General features: G+C 41.8%; 1 protein-coding gene across 1 annotated transcript; it reads right to left on the reverse strand.

Moving 5' to 3' along the window:
- Nucleotides 1-95: 95 nt before the first annotated feature.
- LOC135557773 (nuclear receptor subfamily 2 group E member 1) lies at nucleotides 96-13151 on the reverse strand. The gene is made up of 9 exons (XM_064991370.1): nucleotides 12951-13151; nucleotides 10079-10224; nucleotides 8133-8220; nucleotides 7630-7865; nucleotides 7085-7231; nucleotides 6757-6853; nucleotides 6434-6583; nucleotides 5915-6023; nucleotides 96-2820 (listed from the first exon to the last, which is right to left on the reverse strand). The coding sequence occupies exons 1-9, from the start codon at nucleotides 13006-13008 to the stop codon at nucleotides 2658-2660; spliced, it is 1194 nt and encodes a 397-aa protein (XP_064847442.1). The 5' UTR covers nucleotides 13009-13151; the 3' UTR covers nucleotides 96-2657.
- Nucleotides 13152-22493: the final 9342 nt, after the last annotated feature.

Genomic DNA, 22493 nt, shown 5'->3' on the forward strand with positions numbered 1-22493 from the left:
ATACCTGAAGAAGCTGGATAACATATTTAGTGAAAAGAAAATGCATTGAGCAATGAGTGTGGCACAGGGATAACTCAATGAATATTTGGGACACCTATAATTCAATATCATTTATTCTTCTAATATATTTCAGGACAACTCTCACAAAATTATTACTCCCACTTTGTACAACAGAGAAAATATTTACAGCCAACAGCAAAAATCCAAGTGCTGAATATTTTTTTCCAGTGTTAGTGTCTAACTTCAAAGTAATCATTTTTAATTCTTCCCCACACACTGACACACCAACACAAACAGGCGACATTTCACTCAGCCTTGAACATAGAACCCTGCTCATTACAATTACTTGTTTTATTTCTAAATTTGAGAGCTTAAAACAGCTTTTCTCAAGTCCTCAGGGCCAGTTATATACACACAGTACCAGTCAAGTTTCAATACCTTCTCCAAGGGTTTTTCTTTATATTCACTATTTTCTACATTGTAGAATAAGAGTGAAGACATGGAATCATGTCGTAACCAACATTTTTTTATATCAAAATATATTTTTATATCCTTCAAAGTAGCCACCCTTTACCTTGGTGACAGCTTTGCACACTCTTGGCATTCTCTCAACCAGTTTCATGAGGAATGCTTTTCCAACGGTCTTGACAGAGTTCCCACATATGCTGCTTTTCCTTCACTCTGCGGTCCAACTCATCCCAAACCATCTCAATTGGGTTGAGTATTTGTGGAGGCCAGGTCATCTGATGCAGCACTCCATCACTCTCCTTTTTGGTAAAATAGCCCTTATACAGCCTTGGTGGTTTGTTGGGTCATTATCCTGATGAAAAACTGATTATAGTCCCACTAAGTGCAAACCAGTTTGGGTGGTGTATTGCTGCAGAATGCTGTGGTAGCCATGCTGGTTAAGTGTGCCTTGCAATCTAAATAAATCACTGACAGTATCACCAGCAAAGCACCATCACACCACCACCTCCATGCTTCACGGTGGGAACCACACATGCGGAGAACATGGTTGGAACCAAAAATCTCAAATTTGGACAGATTTCCACCAGTCTAAGGCCCATTGCTTGTGTTTCTTGGCTCAAGCAAGTTTCTTCTTATTATTGGTGTCCATTAGTAGTGGTTTATTTGCAGCAATTCGACCATGAAGACCGGTCACGGTCTCTGAACAGTTGATGTTTTGATGTGTCTGTTACTTGAACTCTGTGAAGCATTTATTTGGGCTGCAATTTCTGAGGCTGGTAACTCGAATGAACTTATCCTCTGCACCAGAGGTAACTCTGAGTCTTCCTTTCCTGTGGCAGTCCTCATGAGAGACAGTTTCATCATGGCGCATGATGTTTTTTGTGACTTTCAAATTTCTTGACATTTTCCAAATTGACTGACCATGTCTTAAAGTAAAGGACTGTCGTTTCTCTTTGCTTATTTGAGCTGTTCTTGCCATAATATGGACTTGGTCTTTTACCAAATACTGCTATCTTCTATATACCATCCCTACCTTGTCACAACACAACTGATTGGCTCAAACTCATTAAGGAGACGAATTCCACAAATTAACTTTTAATAAGGCACACCTGTTAATTGAAATGCATTCCAGGGGACTACCTCACGAAGCTGGTTGAGCGAATACCAAGAGTGTGCAAAGGGTGGCGACTTTGAAGAATCTCAAATATAAAATATATTTTGATTTTAACACTTACTACATTACTACATGATTCCATAGGTGTTATTCCATAGTTTTGATGTCTTCACTATTATTCTACAATGTAGAAACTAGTAAAAAATAAAGAAAGAACCTTGAATGAGTAGGTGTGTCCAAACTTTTGACTGGTACTGTATATAGTTTTCCCTTATCAGGAAGGATTAAATGCATATAAATATAATTAATAGAACAGACTGATCATATACTTGAATGGGGACTCCCGTTCTATTAATTATATTTCTATACATTTAATCCTATCCGATAGGCGAAATCCAGATAGATAAAAAAAAAAAAAAATGAAAATGGACCCTGATCAGCTCTTTCCTCTCAATCCTCTGAGTGTATGGGATCATCACACGAGCTTGTAGAGAACAGTCGGTGTTGTCCCATCTTGAGGAGGTGGTGCCTCCTCTTCGGCAGTTGTGACACTCCACGGCCTTTGGTTTCAGCACTGGGTCAAGTGCAACCCATATCACATTTGACCGTGGCTCGAGTTGCGAGTAATCTTTTTTGGTTTCTTCCATTCACTCAGATTGAACGATGCAATAAAAGATTGAAAGGGCATTTGTTGTGAAGCTCATTGGTCTTAGAGACACTCAAAAACATCTCCACATTTTTATAGGCTCATCAATTATGGACAGCTCATTCCACTGTTAAAGTCTTTACCATTGAAGATTATCCTTATTTTGTAAAAACCAGAGATTGCAGTATTTTGTGAAATTGTAACCTACTTAAATTGGCTTGGCAATTCTATTAGGGAAATTACATCCTCAAAACTTAAGCCTAACCCAAAGATGATTGTTCTACTTGGTAAAATCAAGCTTTTTTTACTGTCTTCAATATGCATGTATAATTTACAAATTACTCCATTCTTAAAGTTCAACTTGCCATGCGCCCATTAGAACATTTGTGTCTGAGCATTTGCAGACACTCAGAAGCAGGGGAAATAAACTCATATATCGCTTGATTTGTACATATCAGACAGGAGCCTTGTGATGGGCACATTCCCGATGGTCTTCTTGAAAAATACTTCCTCTATGGTGGACGGGCTGACTGACCGCAGAGCTGGTAGAAGCAGAAGCAGCTTCCCAAAGCGGCAGGGCTGAGTTGGATATCTACAATAACAAAAACAAGAAAGATGCAATTATTTCCTTGTCTTTAAATTCCATTTGTGACTGTTTTCTAATTGCACAGTGACTCCCTGAACATTTTGCTTGTATGTAACTGTTTATATGAATTGACCAAGTACCCAGCAAACGGAACATCTTAAGGACATTAGGCAACGTTCCCATTAGGTCCCTTTTAGGGTTTCGGCAAAATGTTTTCGCACTGATGTTCTTTGAACATTATAGAAACATCAAAACATTACGTTAACCTCGGGACCATAAGATGACGTTCAGTACAGGTCCTGGTTTGGTCGCGCTATAACGTTATAATGAACTATTTTGATGACCAGGAAGCGTTAGAAATAGGTTCCTATTTGGTTTTGACAGAATATCATCCTCTGGACAGTCAATAACTACAAGGGAATGTTTCAGACAGGTCCTGGATTATTACAGACAAAACGTTACAATAAGGTCGCAGCATGATCGTTAAGGTACATTACAAAAAGGTCCCCAGGTTGCTCCAATGGGACATTATATCCAGAACATTCAGTAAACTCAAGGGGACATCCAGTACAGATCCTGGTCTGCTACCAACAGAAGGTTACAATAAATTATTTTAATGATCATTAGAGAACGTCCCCGTTTGGCTCTGACAGGAGGTCCTCATGACATTCAATGACCACACAGGGATGTTTCATACAGGTTTGCTTAGGCAAGACATTGTGTCATGGTCCCCAATAAGGGTCTTTCTAGTTCCTACCCCGTTAGTTGTGGGGATCGAGATGTAATCAAGTATGTTTTTAGGATGCTCTCATAGAGCTGGGCGATATGGACAAAAAGTTATATCACAATTACTTTCCATTAGTGCCAGATTTCTAGACTAAATTTTATTCAACTGAGATTGTATGATTCAAGAAATAAGTTAGCTAGTTCATCTAACATTTCCAAAGAATGCCACCTGTCAAATTGGGATTCAGAATGATCCAATTTCTTTAGGGCTATAAAGTGATTAACTTATTTTTTGTTCATATTGACCTAGGCTAGCCTATATGCTACAAAATGCACCAGCTGAAGAAGTGGGAACTGAAAACACATTAACTAGCTAACTCTAAATATTATATTTTTGCTCAACAGATATCTCTTTTGTGCATATTGGCCTAAGCTATAGGCCTATTCTACACTACCTGAGGAAGTGGGAACTCAAAACATATTAGCTAGATTGCTAACTGTAAATGTGATTTTGTTGCAAGTTAGCGTTGATTGTTGATTAATCTATCAGTAAATGTAATGTCCTACAAAAACGTTCCGTCTATAGGCCTAGGCTACTTGATGTGTTCATTGTGAATGGGGGCGCTATACGCTCTGCGGGTGCATCATCCCTAAACCGTATTAGCCTCCATACTCAGTTGTAAAGTGGTGCCATTTGCTCAAGATTGAGAGTTGATCAAATAAATATTATACTGACACAAAGCTGAATTTATGCCTTCTGGGAATGTTACAAATTTCAAACGTTATGAGCGGAGTTGGAAAGATAGATGTCAGAAGAATTGCAGTGCAAATGTTATTTTCATTTGTCTGTCTGTATATTTCAAGACCTGACATATGAAGGTGCAGTGAGATACCCGATGGGTTGGACAATACTCTTCTCATCAAGTATCTTTTAAAAAGTAAATCAATCCTTCATTGTTCAGGTAATGGAAAGTTCAAATGCTTTATTATCTAAAGATTTTAAGAGCATGGGCGATGGAGAAAAACAAAATAATGCAGTTTGAGGCCATGCGGCAGAAAGTGATAAGGGCATGTAGATATGGGTGGGGCTAGTGGGTCTGGGCAGGTGTGATGTAGTGATGCTTGTCACAATTAGCACTGAGCGATTAGTGCTTTTTGAGGTCGGTTCGGGTTTAAAAAAGTAATGATTTTGGTTTTGATTCTTTTTTCAACATTAAATGCACTATGCATTATGTGGGTTGAATGCTGTATCAACACAGAATAAAACAATGAATAAAAGTCCCATGACGGTAGTGACTGTCCATTACTGCTTATCATCAGTTATTCACATTACTTTACTCAAATAAAAAATTTAAGTTGTTGTGTATATTACATTTGTTATATTTGATGACTTTATTCTTTCAATCCAACTCATCTCGTCTCTATAGAGCTACTGTCTATGCTGTCACTATTTTAGTAGTTCTTCGAATTAAATAAAGCATACTTTTATGACTACTGAATACCAACTATCAATCACTTAGATCATGTATTTTCAGGTGGAGATAACTGGTAAAGAAACTGTATCCCCTCTTACGCACATTCTGTGTCTTACTTGTAGCAGGCGTAAAAGAAACACAGAAGGGACAAATTAAACCGTTCAATGGATTATAGTCATTGTAGTTAATTATAACGTTTTCTGTGCTAAACTATGTAGAGCATTGGCATGTTGGAAACTACAACTCCCTACTACATCGCATAGTTTGGGCATTTGATCTGATTTATCTCCTGAGAAACTGTAGAGCAATGTGCGCATTGAGCTCACAGAAATGGACGAAATGGTATTTAAATAATTGAACAGATGTATGTCAATTAGTTGTTTAAAAAACAAAAAATAACTTGCATTTAACAAAAATGACTGACATTGGGGTGGTAGGTAGCCTAGTGATTAGAGTGTTAGACTAGGAACCGAAAGGTTGCAAGTTCGAATCCCCGAGCTGACAAGGTAAAAATCTGTTGTTCTGCCACTGAATAAGGAAGTTCCTTGGCCATAATCGAAAATAAGAATGTATTCTTAACTGACTTGCCTACTTAAAAAAAGAAACATTTTGGTTAATGCACCTCTCTTAATGCACTAGACAAAACCTCCACAGGGCCATGGCATTTGGCGACAATTTCGTAACGTTCTGGGGATGTTCTAACAACTCATTTTTGTTTGCAGGGTAGCCTATCTTGCTGTGCATAATAGCCTACTGTACAGAAATATGCCCATATTGGCTGGCCACTAGTGTGCCAAGTATTTTGGTATAGTGAACAAATAGCTTAAATAAACAAGTGTCTGCATACCTGTTAAGAAATAAATAATTTCTAAACTGTTAGTTTTTATCAAATGTCTCACCTGGTGTGTATGTAACTGTTTAGGGTGAGCTGTGCCTCATCCTGTAGTGCAGCGATGGCACTGGCGTTGCGAAAACTCCTCAACTCTGACCCGCCATGCGTTGGCACAGCTTGAAGGGAAAAGGCACAGACAATATGGTTACTGACTGCCATTATATTCACATGTACCTGACAAATGCATGGTCAAAGTACTTCAGACATCTGCATTGAAATGTTTAAAAAAAAACATATCTATTTTGTTTTTGGCATTAACATCCTTGGCTATTATCATTATTTTTTCTAAACTATTGGTGACCTTGCAGGGACAATTCCATTTCAATTCAGAAAGTAAACCAAATTCCAATTCCACATTTTTCTTATTAAAAAACATGGAATATAGTTGCAATTGGGAATTGGAATTTCAATTAATTGCTGAATTGACTGCAATTCAAATTAAATTAACCCCAACCCTGCCTTCTTGTGATTTAAGTGAGGATAATTTATTTTAATATAATTTTTTATGACGCCCTCTTCAACTCACCAGCTTTGAACGTGACGATGCACTTCAAACAGGCGAACTCGGTTGCGTCCAGACGCAGCTGTCTGAAGCGAGTAACGACCTCCTGCAGGGCTTGTATTTCTGAGATTATGTTATTCAACCGCTGGGACTCTGTGTTGTCTGTGTTCATACCTTTAAATAAATGGAATGGAGAATATGTCTCTATTTTCGCTTTCCTTCCAACGCCACATTTAAATCCCATGGAATCGAAACGAAAATAATCTAAACGTAACATGATAGTAAGTAGCCTAAATGTAATCGGTTAAGTAGAGTTAACCTGTTGATTGGTCATATGGGTTACATACCGGAAACAGCGAGCAGGGTGTTGGAGTCCACCGGAATGGCCCACTGCGCTATGCCCAGAACAAACAGTTCCCTCCAGGCGTCCTCCAACAGGATCAACTGTAAAACAGATTACAAACCTCAGTCAGCGCCGCACAATGAGCATGTCTAATATACTTCCAAGAAAATATTGATAGAGAATTAAGGTTTGAACACATTAGTTATATTATTTGATTACTGTACTTAGGCCTATGCAATTGCAACTTGTATTTTTGTAAAGGGATAGCCTAATAATGTAATGTATTGGCTAATATCTATCCTATAATAGTCATACTGAATATAGTGGCTTACCTGGTCAGGTAGGGGGAGCGTGGAGAAGGCGGGAACGCTCTTGGCCCACTTGATGCTCATGAAGAGCAGGCGCGCAGCTGACTCACACACGGACTCCGTAGCGACCTCGTAGAGGTACATGGGCGTGCCGCTGACCTCGTGAGGGTACTGCAATGCAAGAGGTCAATATAAACAAATAGGGCCTCGGGGTGCCATTTGAATAAAAGAATGTGCTATAGGACTAATAAATAGCGTGATCAAATGCATCGGTGTCACATTTGTGACTAATATGTGTGTATCTCATAAAACAAAGCACCAACACTAGATTAAACTGTGGGTCTAATTATAAACTCATGTTGCCTGCGTTGGATGGAGGTGAAAATATGAATTGCATATTGTGTGACTCGAAACTGCTGAATCGGGACCGGAATGTCAACTTCTAAACCTCTTAAAAGTTGAGAAAGAAGCACGTTGTGTTTTTCCAAAGTGCTTGTTTGTACTTATTGACTCATTGGGCACATAGCGCAGCTCCGTGAGTGAAGGGTGAGCCGAGGACAGGGGCTTACCTTCGGGGTGGGCTGGGCCAGTCCAACGATGGCCTGCCTCTCCGGCGTGCTGGCTACGGTGCTCATTTCCAAGTTATGTGGCTCCAATTGCGTGACCGTAGTGAAAAACGGCGGCCCCGGTAGGCTCGAGCCCGGGAAGTGGGTCGATGAACCGTTCACCTCTTTGTGCCCCCGGAAATATAGGGCGACCTGCTTGCGTATGGTGGAAGTCCTGGGACCCCTCTCGTGCTGAACGGCTGTTAAATTGGAGAGCAGGGACAATACTCTTTAGTAAACTAGACCTATTCGTCTGTGAATGCCTTATTTATCAAAGTTCTTATTTTGTTCAAAGCTCAGTGAGGTAAAAGGCTTTGCTTCTTATGAGAATGTTATGAATACGTCCTCTGTTTACCCCGCTCTCAGCTGATTACGTTAAATACACTTTTCCATCCGATTTGACCGCCTCAAACCGAAATGTCACTGCCGGCGTGTAGCCAAAATAATAATTAAATTAAGCCTATTACCGTCTTTATTCATGTTCACGTCAAGACACTTTTTCAAACGGCACGCTCGGCATTGGTTTCTGTGCGTTTTGTCCACGGGGCATCCTCCCTATAATGGAAACGAGAGAGAGAGAGAGAGAGAGAGAGAGAGAGAGAGAGAGAGAGAGAGAGTGAGAGAGAGAGAGAGAGAGAGAGAGAGAGAGAGAGAGAGAGAGAGAGAGAGAGAGAGAGAGAGAGAGAGGGGGGGGGGGAGAGAGGGGGAGAGAGTGTGTGTGTGTGTGTGTGAGAGAGAGAGAGAGAGAGAGAGAGAGAGAGAGAGAGAGAGAGAGAGAGAGGGAGAGAGAGAGAAGTTAAATGTAATTGCTCTGGGCCTCGTTTCCCTGTTGGGATGTAAATTAACCATTACGATGATCGTAGCCTACCAGTTAGTAGAGTAGTAGAGAGAACTTTCGCTAATTGCGTCGTTCAACCATGTGTCGATCCTGATAGGATCTAAAGAAAAGCAACGCTGCTCTCGGATCAGCCTTCTCTACTCAAATCTTACTTAAACATTAGAATTATTCCACAATACCGACGACGGATCGGCTCCTAGACTAGAGAGATATTACCATCTATGTCTGCAAATATTGAAGCGGCTTATTATGTTTACCCAATAATAATGCATCTTGTCACACATCATGAAACAAAAATTACAGACAGTAGCGTAGTCGCAAAAAAACGGAGTATGATTTAAATACTATTGAAATATATAGGCCCATGTTGCCTATTTATCTTTTAATGCCGTGATCTCTGATTTCACCTGAAGCATTGTTTTATCTTTCACTTGTTTGCAAAAATTGCAAGTACTTTGTCGACTTTGTATTTATAGTCAACTTTTTTCTGAATTTATCCGCGGTCACAGTCAGACAGACTTGATTCTATGTTTAGCGGAGATCCTCTGTAGATAAAGTGATGCGGAAGGGCAAAAAAACATCTAATGCTGCTCTATGAGTGGTCTGGATCACTCGTAAATTTGGGAATGTTTTTAAGAGCAACGTTACTAACGAAGACTCTGGAAAACAGATCGGCTGTTGAAGATACATAGTGAGATTTTTTTTACTTTATTTAACTAGGAAAGTCAGTTAAGAACAAATTCTTATTTTTAATAATGGGCCTCAGAACAGTGGGTTAAATGCCTTGTTCAGGGGCAGAACTACAGATTTTTACCTTGTCAGGTCGGGAATTCGACCTTGCAACTTTACGGTTTCGAGTCCAGAGCTTTAACAACTAGGATACCTGCCAGTAAATTAGTTAATAGACTAAGATAGTTCCAAATAGCTAGTTTTCCCTCCCCACTCAGACCACTCCCAGACAGTCCTAGCACATTCTTGCTTGATGATTTGCTATTTCCTCACAGGCTGTTTTTGTTTCTTTTTGACAATTTTAATTGAACAAAATCGCAGTAAGGTACTTAATTGTTATCCAGAAATTATTTTATTTTGAGATAAAAAACGGCTGCATTGGACCTTTAAACATTTATTTTCCTTGGTCGACATTCTACAGGTGAAGGATGTGTTATTATCACAGCTATTGACGCGATCCCCCGCGGCTCAGCAGCAGTCTCATCTCCGAGGATAAGTAGGGCTATTCCGCCCACTGTTGGCTAAATCCTCGGGTTAGTGTCATTACATTAGATTGGATTACACCTGATACATTAAAGCAGGACTGTGCTTAGCGCCAGTCAATGGCCTTGGGTGGCGATGCAATTAGGCCCTGTCGTGCCCTGGGTGGCTGGCCGCTCACAGAGACAGGTCTTAGGAGAGATTTAACCCTGGAGACTCAAGACTGGCCGATAAAGACGCAACATGACCGTGCGTAAAATGCCCAATGTGTGCGTCATGTTTGGATACATTTAGGATAAAGTCCCCACCTGCACTTGAAATAGGTTTAACATTAAATTGGAAAAACACTGTAGTTAGGCCTATTACCTGAGAACCTGATTTACAGACGTATGTCCTGTTTCTGCGGATGCTCCTCTTGAAGAAGCCAGAGCAGCCGTCACACGCGTACACGCCATAGTGTTTCCCGGAGCTCCGGTCCCCACACACTTTACACGGGATATCCAAGATACGACCTGGAAAGAATAAATACAAATTAATGAATTTATATTTGTTTATTTTGAAAGCTAATGTACGTTGTTCCTTAAGATCAAGATTCAGAAAGATGTTTTGCACTTGGAAAGAGCACCCATCTGAATAAATTCTGCATCCAAACTCATGCCGTGTACCCCTCCTCCTCATCACCCCTCCCTCCCTTTTAACGAAGGAGGACAAAACAAAACACACAGTAACGTGACAACAGACAGTGTACAGTGTCTTCATACACCGCCCGGCCATGGGAATGCACCCGCAAGTTTCTTGTGAGTTCGGTTGTGGGAAGCGTCATATCTGAGGTCTCTAAAGACAATTCCAGGGGGAACACAATGGAGACATTAGGGAAAGTGTTAACTTAATGATTTTCCCCATTGAACCTCGTCTGACTGCCCCGATCTCTACAAGCTGCCAACTCCCCCTCATAATGGGACTCGACAGCTGCTTTATCCCGCAGGTCTGTAGGCCTGCGGATTAGGGAGTGACACGGCACAGGGAATAATGCGCACCAACTCGTTTCACCAACTCAAATGAAGTGTATGTAAATCGACCCCGGAGTAAATGAAAAAACGTGATTTCTGTAAAGATTTTTTATTCAAATCTATTTAAAAGAAGTATATTTGTATGTATATGAGGGAGTCTTTTTTATATAGGGAATAGAAGGCTATGTAATTACACTGACGTTTTGCCACCTGCTCATTGATTCACCATGCAGTGACCCGTCAAAAAGGGTAGCATGGGAATTCGGATACGACCCCATAACGACAGAGCATCAAAAACAATCGACTTCGGCGAGGAGTTGGGACTTCAACACACCAATTATGCAAAGAGTACCAAAGAAGTCGTTGGCAATTAAATTTCTATATCACGTGGTTTTATAAAGAATTGAAAATCCAGGATGCATTTCAAAGATTTTGAGAAAATATTTGGTGCCATGGCCAGGCTAACAACAAAAACGATTAAATTGGCCTAAGTTAATCAAAACTATTCGTTTAAAATAAATAACTGTAAAAACCGTCGAAACAATCAATACACGTTGGGCGATAGCCTAACTGCGCCGCTGAAAAGTTTATATGCCAAGAAGTAGGCGTATAGGCATCACATAAGGAATGAATCCAGTATCGCAATGTCCTCGTTAGACAATTATAATTACGGACTAATAACGTGCACATTTCCCATAAAGCTGTTGGAGGAACATTTTATGAAATAAAAATGACGTTTGATTTTGGTGTGTGGGGGAACACGTCGGTAACTTCTCTCAATAGGGGTTCCAGTCGTCGCCATTGTGTGCCGTAATTGCTTAAAGATATATGGCATATTCCATTACCGTAATTACCATCAACCCCAAAACCTGCTGAAAGAAGTTAGACTGAGTTTTACTAACTGAGAGAAAAAAAATTGTGACCACCCACAATGTGTGCAATGAACTTGGAGGAAAGAATGCAATATTAGGCTACAACAATTGTGAATTATTCTAATGTAAAAGCTGTACGAAAGTGAATACTTGTAGATTGCTGTCTGAGATTTGCCAAGGCCTATAAGACGAGGCCAAAATAGCAACCAACAAGGCATTGGTGAAACAAATAATAACCTATATGCGTTATAGGCATATTTCGTTTGGACGTAATGCAGTTTAGCAACACTTAACACAATAACAAACAAAAAAATACATGCATTAAGCTACAGAATATAGAATATAGGCTAATAGTTGTTTTCTCATTATTCCAGTTATTTGCACACACATGTAAACATTCCTTATAATTTCCCGAAATCCAGAACTTTAATGTTTTCTTTAATTTATGATGTACAAATTCCCATAAAGTCCTACAATTTTTTCAACCATAGAACATAATTAATTTTAACAAAATGCAAGGGCAATTATTTATGTATGCCATTTCAAAATCAGTATGGTAAAAAATATTTGTCATGTCAAACAAACACACACACACACACACACACACACACACACACACACACACACACACACACACACACACACACACACACACACACACACACACACACACACACACACACACACACACACTTTGACAAATAGACATAATCAACACAATTGTTTTTCAAGAAATGAGCATTTGGGCTATCAATACTAGCCCATTGGCCCGTTGGCCTACCTCCATATAGTTGGTGTCTCTTTCACGTACATTTTTTTCATCGTTTTGATAGTTTGGGTGTTTCGCACAAAACATTTAGTCCTACATGTTTTACCTTTACTCATCTTTTTAGAAATAAACATCGCAAAACAAGCAGAAATATGCCGTGTTGTTTTTATGAGAGAATAATGCCGTACTTATCAACAACAAATAACTGGAATTAAACTGGAAACGAAGAAGCATAGGCCTACAAGCGCTCAATTTAGTTTTATTAATGGATTGGCTAGGCCCTGTACCATTCCTATGAAATACATTGTAACATTAAAATATATATTTTTTAAGTAGGCCTAAGAACATGTACAATTATTGTACAAAACCGACTTCATAGTTTAAGTTAGAAAATGGGTTACCAGATGTATCGTACCGCAACTCCAAGGTAAACGCAAATTGTCGATGACTTCATTTCGCAATGTTTCAATGCCTTTCACATAATATCCTATTACTTTTCGATTCATACATGCTTGCATTATAACAATGATAAATACCTTACTAACCAATTATAGTTTAAGAAGAAAGATAAACTTTAGTATGCTTACTTGATTTAACATTCAGAATATCCAAACACCCACTTGTTGAACCGGCGGGTTTGCTCATCGTGGACACTGTCGTTTATTTTCTATTTTCAGAATCAAAATCCTCTGTCTGTGCAAAAGCATCAGCTGAACGATATCAAAACATCAAATCTACAGTTTTCGCTGAAACCAATAGATTTATGTAAAGTCCTGACTCCTGAGTCGACCAACTGTATATTTTCCAAGGATTATAAAATTCCAGCTATCAAGATGGATTTTGGAGTATCTGCAAGTATTGGACGTTGAGTTTCACAAAGCCCTGGCTGTGTGGACAGCAGCGCGACAGCCGGATAGAGAGCCGTCTACACCATGCGAGACGCAACGACTCCTCGGGTGCGCAGAGCGCAACAAGGCGCACAAAGTTGGGTAGAAAACTGCCGTAGCGGCGCACCAAAACAGACGGACTGTCTACCAAGCGAGTCCAGAAGCCACGGAACAAAAATGGTCTAAACCAACAAAAAACAATGCTCTTCTTAACTGATAAACAACGACTGGTAAAATAATGCTTGTTCAAACCCGAAGCAGAGGTGACTTTCTGCTGTGAGTCGTTAGATGAAAGCTTAGTAATATTTATGAGAAGTGTCAGAGAAGGCGGAGGGTGGAGAACTCCACTTCCTTCACCCACTTAGCTTGTCCCTGCTTTCTACTCCCAACTCTTGTGTGCCAGGATGACGTCACCCGACTCAGGCGGCTCGCTCTGAGGCAAGTGAAGTAAGATTTCCGAAGGCTCGCGCAGAGGTTGTAACTGGGAGTGGAAAGAAAACACCGCGCTGTAGATTTATGTGAATTAATAAGAGGTGTTGTGCATGGCTATTGAACGATTCTCTCTACATCTCTCTACATTCTATCTGATTTCTGCGTCTCTGGTGTTTTAATAGACATGTATCAATAGGTGCAACTTTCCCTTTATAGGCTACTTAACATATTTATAAATTGTTTGATAGGTTTGGTTAAATTGAGCTGCTTTTGTCAACTCCACATAGCCTTATCCAAGTGTTCTTTGGGTAGAGTTTGAGCACAATTGACTGTGCACCTGTTGAGTTTATGAATGTACAAGTGTGTTGTTACTAGTATTGCCTAAAACGAATGTCGATCGATTATCATTGAGAGAGAGTCAACGGTAGACGGTTTGGGCATCCCCCTCATCTACCAGGGCTGTGTGACAGACAGAGACAGCGGTTCCCATCGCCCTTTAGTAGTTGGGAACGAAGCAGGGGTTCTGGGTCGGGGATGCACACGCTAATGTAGACTAGAACAGTGTGGTGGTCTCCTCCCTTGGCCCCCCTGTGCCCGCTCACCGGGGCGGAAAGATGCAGCCTCTCCTCTCTGTCTGAGGAGCAGGGTGTGCCGGGGCGAAGGGACGATCGCACCCGTAGACCGCATCATTGACAGTGACACCCTGACCTTGACAGCTTGCTGTGCTTTCGCCCAGTAACTCCAGAAATTAATAATTCTGTTTTTTAATTATGAACATTCCCACGGTACCCTAGAGGACACATGGACGTTGAAAGTGTCGATTTAAACGGACAAGGGCGGGGTACAATGTCGTAGTTAATTGCAATTAGTCGTTGTTAAGTCTTTCACCCGTCAAAACCTGCCTTCAGCATGGCTCGCTTGGTTTCGTCAGTTTTGAACATGCTGAGCTGGTCCAAGTATCAACTTCTCTAAGTTTATTATATATAAATATAATGAATATGTTATAAAGCAAACTACGCAGGTGGATATCATCAGGCCTATCAAAACAAACACTTTGACTATTTAGTAAACGTGTCTTAAAATGGAAATAATTGCTTCACAATATTGATATTCCACATTTAGTATAATGAGATTTATTGCACACACTTCTTTCTATGTTTGCTACTTTTGGTGGGGCTTGATTTTGAAATGCATATGTGAGGGTGTGAGTGTGGGGGCTGGGGGGGGGGCAGTTGAATGTGCGAGATAATCTCCTTAACTCTCTAATCCTCGTCAATCACTGATAGCCTTTACACAAATATAACCAACATCATGGTTGCCTGGGTTGCTTGCTTTCACTTTTTGTATTAGTGACTCCCTTCTTCTCCAGCAGTCAATGAAAAATCGTTAACAAAGGACCAGTGGATTGTGTATCTGTTTTTTTGGCTTGACAGCATCAGTATGCAACTACTTAAATAGTCTTTAAATATTCGAGAGGCATAGGCCTAAGTGTCACACCACTTATTTATTGGAATAACCCTATAGGCTATAGAAAGCCGATATTACTACCGTGAAATTTTCCACCGTTATTAGCAATGAAAACCATATGAAGGCTATCAACTAGGCTGCATTCTTTTATATCAAATCAATCGAAAGGTAGGTACCACTAACAAGATGTGCGTAAACCCATGGAGAGAAGTCAGTAAGTGCCATAGAGAACAAATATGTGGGTCTGAGCAAGTGTGATGTCATTAATGTTTGTAGAAATGAATGCACATAAATGTTAAGTTGTCTACTGTCTTTGTCTATGTATGTTTTTGTATTGTAAGAAAAATCAAATACAATCTTACAAAAAAAAGACAGCGAACATAATAGATCCAAGTCCACCAAAGACCTAGTGCTGCAACCTGGTCTCAGAGCATTTCGTATTATTCTGTATGTAAATCCAAGACACTACATATAGTATGATATATTACGTTTCATATGCTAGACTGGGCATAAACTGTTCAGTGGCAAAAAAGAAGGGGGGCTAATATAGGTTAAAAAAAACAAATATTTCTTATAGCTCTCAGATAGAGGAGAGACACTTCAGAATAAACTTCCTTTTGATATTGTTTTGAGACCATCTGTTGTTCCATGCAGTGAATCTGTTATTCAATGCATTTGTATGGCTAATAGCAGTATGGCCTCAAATATTTTTTTACTCTTGAACTTATTTAAGCAATTCCACTTTGACATTATGGGTTATTGCATGTAGGCCAGCGACAAAAAAATCACAATTGAAACCATTTTAAATTCAGATTGTAACACAACAAAATGTAATTCTGCCTGTAACACTAGTCAAGGGGCGTGAATATTTTATGAAGGCACTGTATCTCAACCAATCTAAATAGGCATACACTGTAACAGAAAAATTTAATTTATAAGGTAATTTTAGGTATTATCAACAGTAAAAAAAAATGAAACTTTTTACTGCAGTACACTGTATGTTATGGTGCATTGTGGGAAAATGTCTGTATCTCAAAAGGTAAAATTCAATGGGGGGTTGACGCTGAGGGGTTATCTGAGCTTCCACCCCACAAAATACAATACCATACCGTATCTTTGGAGCACCAAAAGCCTTTTGACCACTAGTGGGTGCATGGCGTTGTTGTTTCTGGCTCATTGACATATTTTAAAGCATGCCTTGAAGAGGCTATATTTGTTGCTATACCAATTTAACTAGTATATGGTTATAAGGTCCCATCAATCCATAACGTATAGGGGACAGACTGGAGAGGTAGCAAATCTTCAACCTTAAATGGTTGCACGTTTTTCCCTGTCCTTATGGTTTGTTTTGCCCTGTAGTTTCTGCCAGTTTTGAAGCCTTTGTTTAGGCCTCTAGAAGCGCAAGTGATATAAAAAAATAAAATATTCATTATTAATATGCTGTAAACACTTTATCTAGCTGCCAACCTGCTTGCACCAATTCCTTGTAATTACAGTAAAATACTGTTAAATTCAAACCCCTCCCCTCAATTCATCCAGTCATTAATTAATTCAGATTACGGTAGCATAGATTTTTTACAGTATAATACAGTACATTTTACGGAATTGTACTATGTGTCATTACACACTACTTGCTTTGATACCGTATTTATATTACATTAGGTGTGTACTGTAATAGTACGTACAGAATTGTTCTTGCCACGCGCTGCCTGTAAATTACTGTCAAATTCATGGTAACCCCTTTACAGTGTTTAAATTATTAAATCAATTATGAACAGGAAACATTAGTCTGTGAAAAAGGTATGGGTCTTTGAAACAGTTGAAGCTCTTATTTGCTAGTTTTAAAATATGCATGTCTCAAATTGTAGAATCAACATTACAAATCAGAGTCAATAACAGATTGCTAGCATAGGCTACAGTAGTGACAGGTTACATTTCAGCACCGTGGACAGCTCTGGGGAAGGGTCGACTAAAGTGGAGAAACAGATACCTGGCGTGTAGGACGGACTGGGGAGTGGGGATGAGGGCTAGGGGTGGGGGGGAATCACCCAAACCTTGCACTGTGTTCAGAATTTCAGTTTAGTGATGTGTGGGGGACTCTGTGTTCATGGTTTCAGTTAGGTGATGTGTGGGGGACTCTGTGTTCAGAATTTCAGTTTAGTGATGTGTGGGGGACTCTGTGTTCATGGTTTCAGTTAGGTGATGTGTGGGGGACTCTGTGTTCATGGTTTCAGTTAGGTGATGTGTGGGGGACTCTGTGTTCATGGTTTCAGTTAGGTGATGTGTGGGGGACTCTGTGTTCAGAATGTCAGTTAGGTGATGTGTGGGGGACTCTGTGTTCATGGTTTCAGTTAGGTGATGTGTGGGGGACTCTGTGGTTTGATGTCAGTTAGGTGGGGGACTCTGTGTTCATGGTTTCAGTTAGGTGATGTGTGGGGGACTCTGTGTTCATGGTTTCAGTTAGGTGATGTGTGGGGACTCTGTGTTCATGGTTTCAGTTAGGTGATGTGTGGGGGGGATGGTTTCTGTGATGTGTGGGGGACTCTGTGTTCATGGTTTCAGTTAGGTGATGTTGGGGGACTCAGTTAGGTGATGTGTGTGGGGACTCTGTGTTCATGGTTTCAGTTAGGTGATGTGTGGGGGACTCTGTGTTCATGGTTTCAGTTAGGTGATGTGTGGGTGGACTCTGTGTTCATGGTTTCAGTTTAGGTGATGTGATGTGGGGGACTCTGTGTTCATGGTTTCAGTTAGGTGATGTGTGGGGACTCTGTGTTCATGGTTTCAGTTAGGTGATGTGTGGGGGACTCTGTGTTCATGGTTTCAGTTAGTTGTGGGGGACTCTGTGTTCATGTCAGTTAGGTGGGGACTCTGTGTTCATGGTTTCAGTTAGGTGATGTGTGGGGGACTCTGTGTTGTTCAGTTAGGTGATGTATGGGGGATGTGTTTTCAGTTAGGTGTTATGATGTGGGGGACTCTGTGTTCATGGTTTCAGTTAGGTGATGTGTGGGGACTCTGTGTTCATGGTTTTGTGGGGGACTCTGTGTTATGGTGATGATGTGGGGGACTCTGTGTTCATGGTTTCATGGGGGACTCTGTGTTCATGTCAGTTAGGTGATGTTTTAGGGGGACTCTGTGTTCATGGTTTCAGTTAGGTGATGTGTGGGGACTCTGTGTTCATGGTTTCAGTTAGGTGATGTGTGGGGGACTCTGTGTTCATGGTTTCAGTTAGGTGATGTGTGGGGGACTCTGTGTTCATGGTTTCAGTTAGGTGATGTGTGGGGGACTCTGTGTTCATGGTTTCAGTTAGGTGATGTGTGGGGGACTCTGTGTTCATGGTTTCAGTTAGGTGATGTATGGGGGACTCTGTGTTCAGAATGTCAGTTAGGTGATGTGTGGGGGACTCTGTGTTCATGGTTTCAGTTAGGTGATGTGTGGGGGACTCTGTGTTCATGGTTTCAGTTAGGTGATGTATGGGGGACTCTGTGTTCATGGTTTCAGTTAGGTGATGTGTGGGGGACTCTGTGTTCATGGTTTCAGTTAGGTGATGTGTGGGGGACTCTGTGTTCATGGTTTCAGTTAGGTGATGTGTGGGGACTCTGTGGTTCAGGTGATGTGTGGGGGACTCTGTGTTCATGGTTTCAGTTAGGTGATGTGTGGGGGACTCTGTGTTCATGGTTTCAGTTAGGTGATGTGTGGGGGACTCTGTGTTCATGGTTTCAGTTAGGTGATGTGTGGGGGACTCTGTGTTCATGGTTTCAGTTAGGTGATGTGTGGGGGACTCTGTGTTCATGGTTTCAGTTAGGTGATGTGTGGGGGACTCTGTGTTCATGGTTTCAGTTAGGTGATGTGTGGGGGACTCTGTGTTCATGGTTTCAGTTAGGTGATGTGTGGGGGACTCTGTGTGTTCATGGTTTCAGTTACTCTGTGTTCATGGTTTCAGTTAGTGTGATGTGTGGGGGACTCTGTTGTTCAGTTATGGGGGTTTTAGGTGATGTGTGGGGGACTCTGTGTTCATGGTTTCAGTTAGGTGATGTGTGGGGGACTCTGTGTTCAGGTGATGATGTGGGGGACTCTGTGTTCATGGTTTCAGTTAGGTGATGTGTGGGGGACTCTGTGTTCATGGTTTCAGTTAGGTGATGTGTGGGGGACTCTGTGTTCATGGTTTCAGTTAGGTGATGTGGGGGACTCTGTGTTCATGGTTTCAGTTAGGTGATGTGTGGGGGAGTTAGGTGATGATGTGGGGGACTCTGTGTTCATGGTTTCAGTTAGGTGATGTGTGGGGGACTCTGTGTTCATGGTTTCAGTTAGGTGATGTGTGGGGGACTCTGTGTTCATGGTTTCAGTTAGGTGATGTGTGGGGGACTCTGTGTTCATGGTTTCAGTTAGGTGATGTGTGGGGGACTCTGTGTTCATGTTTTCAGTTAGGTGAGTTGTGGGGGACTCTGTGATGTTTCAGTTAGGTGATGTGGGGGACTCTGTGTTCATGGTTTCAGTTAGGTGATGTGTGGGGGACTCTGTGTTCATGGTTTCAGTTAGGTGATGATGTGGGGGACTCTGTGTTCATGGTTTCAGTTAGGTGATGTGTGGGGGACTCTGTGTTCATGGTTTCAGTTAGGTGATGTGTGGGGGACTCTGTGTTCATGGTTTCAGTTAGGTGATGTGTGGGGGACTCTGTGTTCATGGTTTCAGTTAGGTGATGTGTGGGGGACTCTGTGTTCATGGTTTCAGTTAGGTGGTGATGTGTGGGGGGACTCTGTGTTCATGGTTTCAGTTAGGTGATTGTGGGGACTCTGTGTTCATGGTTTCAGTTAGGTGATGTGGGGGACTCTGTGTTGTTCATGATGTGTGGGGGACTCTGTGTTTTCAGTTAGGTGATGTGTGGGGGACTCTGTGTTCATGGTTTCAGTTAGGTATGGTGGGGGACTCTGTGTTGTTTCAGTTAGGGGGACTCTGTGTTCATGGTTTCAGTTGGGGGACTCTGTGTTCATGGTTTCAGTTAGGTGATGTGGGGGACTCTGTGTTCATGGTTTCAGTTAGGTGATGTGTGGGGGACTCTGTGTTCATGGTTTCATGGGGGACTCTGTGTTCAGTTAGGTGATGTGTGGGGGACTCTGTGTTCATGGTTTCAGTTAGGTGATGTGTGGGGGACTCTGTGTTCATGGTTTCAGTTAGGTGATGTGTGGGGGACTCTGTGTTCATGGTTTCAGTTAGGTGATGTGTGGGGGACTCTGTGTTCATGGTTTCAGTTTATGTGTGGGGGTGATGTTTCAGTTAGGTGATGGTGGGGGACTCTGTGTTCATGGTTTCAGTTAGGTGATGTGTGGGGGACTCTGTGTTCAGTTAGGTGGTTTCAGTTCAGGTGATGATGTGGGGGACTCTGTGTTCATGGTTTCAGTTAGGTGATGTGTGGGGGACTCTGTGTTCATGGTTTCAGTTAGGTGATGTGTGGGGGACTCTGTGGGTTTCTCTGTGTTCATGGTTTCAGTTAGGTGATGTGTGGGGGACTCTGTGTTCAGGTCAGTTAGGTGATGTGGGGGACTCTGTGTTCATGGTTTCAGTTAGGTGATGTGTGGGGGACTCTGTGTTCATGGTTTCAGTTAGGTGATGTGTGGGGGACTCTGTGTTCATGGTTTCAGTTAGGTGAGTTACTCTGTGGTGATGTGATGTGTGGGGGACTCTGTGTTCATGGTTTCAGTTAGGTGATGTGTGGGGGACTCTGTGTTCATGGTTTCAGTTAGGTTGGGGGACTCTGTGTTCATGGTTTCAGTTAGGTGATGTGTGGGGGACTCTGTGTGGTTTCAGTTAGGTGATGTGTGGGGGACTCTGTGTTCATGGTTTCAGTTAGGTGATGTGTGGGGGACTCTGTGTTCATGGTTTCAGTTAGGTGATGTGTGTGGGGGACTCTGTGGGGTGATGTGTGGGGGATGGTTTCTCTGTGTTCATCTGTGTTCATGGTTTCAGTTAGGTGATGTGTGGGGGACTCTGTGTTCATGGTTTCAGTTAGGTGATGTGTGGGGGACTCTGTGTTCATGGTTTCAGTTAGGTGATGTGTGGGGGACTCTGTGTTCATGGTTTCAGTTACTCTGTGTTGATCAGTTAGGTGATGTGGGGACTCTGTGTTCATGGTTTCAGTTAGGTGATGTTGGGGACTCTGTGTTCAGAATGTCAGTTAGGTGATGTGTGGGGGACTCTGTGTTCATGGTTTCAGTTAGGTGATGTGTGGGGACACTGTGTTCATGGTTTGTGATGTGTGGGGGACTCTGTGTTCATGGTTTCAGTTAGGTGATGTGATGGGGGACTCTGTGTTCATGGTTTCAGTTAGGTGATGTGTGGGGGACTCTGTGTTCATGGTTTCATGGGGGACTCTGTGTTCATGGTTTCAGTTTGAGGTGATGTGTGGGGGACTCTGTGTTCATGGTTTCAGTTAGGTGATGTGTGGGGGACTCTGTGTTCATGGTTTCAGTTAGGTGATGTGTGGGGGACTCTGTGTTCATGGTTTCAGTTTATGTGTGGGGGGTGATGATGTGGGGGACTCTGTGTTCATGGTTTCAGTTAGGTGATGTGTGGGGGACTCTGTGTTCATGGTTTCAGTTAGGTGATGTGTGGGGGACTCTGTGTTCATGGTTTCAGTTAGGTGATGTGTGGGGGACTCTGTGTTCAGAATGTCAGTTAGGTGATGTGTGGGGACTCTGTGTTCATGGTTTCAGTTAGGTGATGTGTGGGGGACTCTGTGTTCATGGTTTCAGTTAGGTGATGTGTGGGGGACTCAGTGGTTTCAGTTAGGTGTTCATGGTTTCAGTTAGGTGATGTGTGGGGGACTCTGTGTTCATGGTTTCAGTTAGGTGATGTGTGGGGGACTCTGTGTTCATGGTTTCAGTTAGGTGATGTGTGGGGGACTCTGTGTTCATGGTTTCAGTTAGGTGGTGGGGGACTCTGTGTTCATGGGGGTGACTGGGGGACTCTGTGTTCATGGTTTCAGTTAGGTGATGTGTGGGGGACTCTGTGTTCATGGTTTCAGTTAGGTGATGTGTGGGGGACTCTGTGTTCATGGTTTCAGTTAGGTGATGTGTGGGGGACTCTGTGTTCATGGTTTCAGTTGGGGGAGGTGATGATGTGGGGGACTCTGTGTTCATGGTTTCAGTTAGGTGTTGTGGGGGACTCTGTGATGTGTGGGGGACTCTGTGTTCATGGTTTCAGATTGTGGGGGACTCTGTGTTCATGGTTTCAGTTAGGACTGATGTGTGGGGGACTCTGTGTTGTTTCAGTTAGGTGATGGGGGGTGTTCATGGTTTCAGTTAGGTGAGGTGATGTGGGGGACTCTGTGTTCATGGTTTCAGTTAGGTG

This window comes from Oncorhynchus masou, chromosome 16, assembly GCF_036934945.1.
Source record: "Oncorhynchus masou masou isolate Uvic2021 chromosome 16, UVic_Omas_1.1, whole genome shotgun sequence".
In the NCBI taxonomy this organism is placed as follows: Eukaryota; Metazoa; Chordata; class Actinopteri; order Salmoniformes; family Salmonidae; genus Oncorhynchus; species Oncorhynchus masou.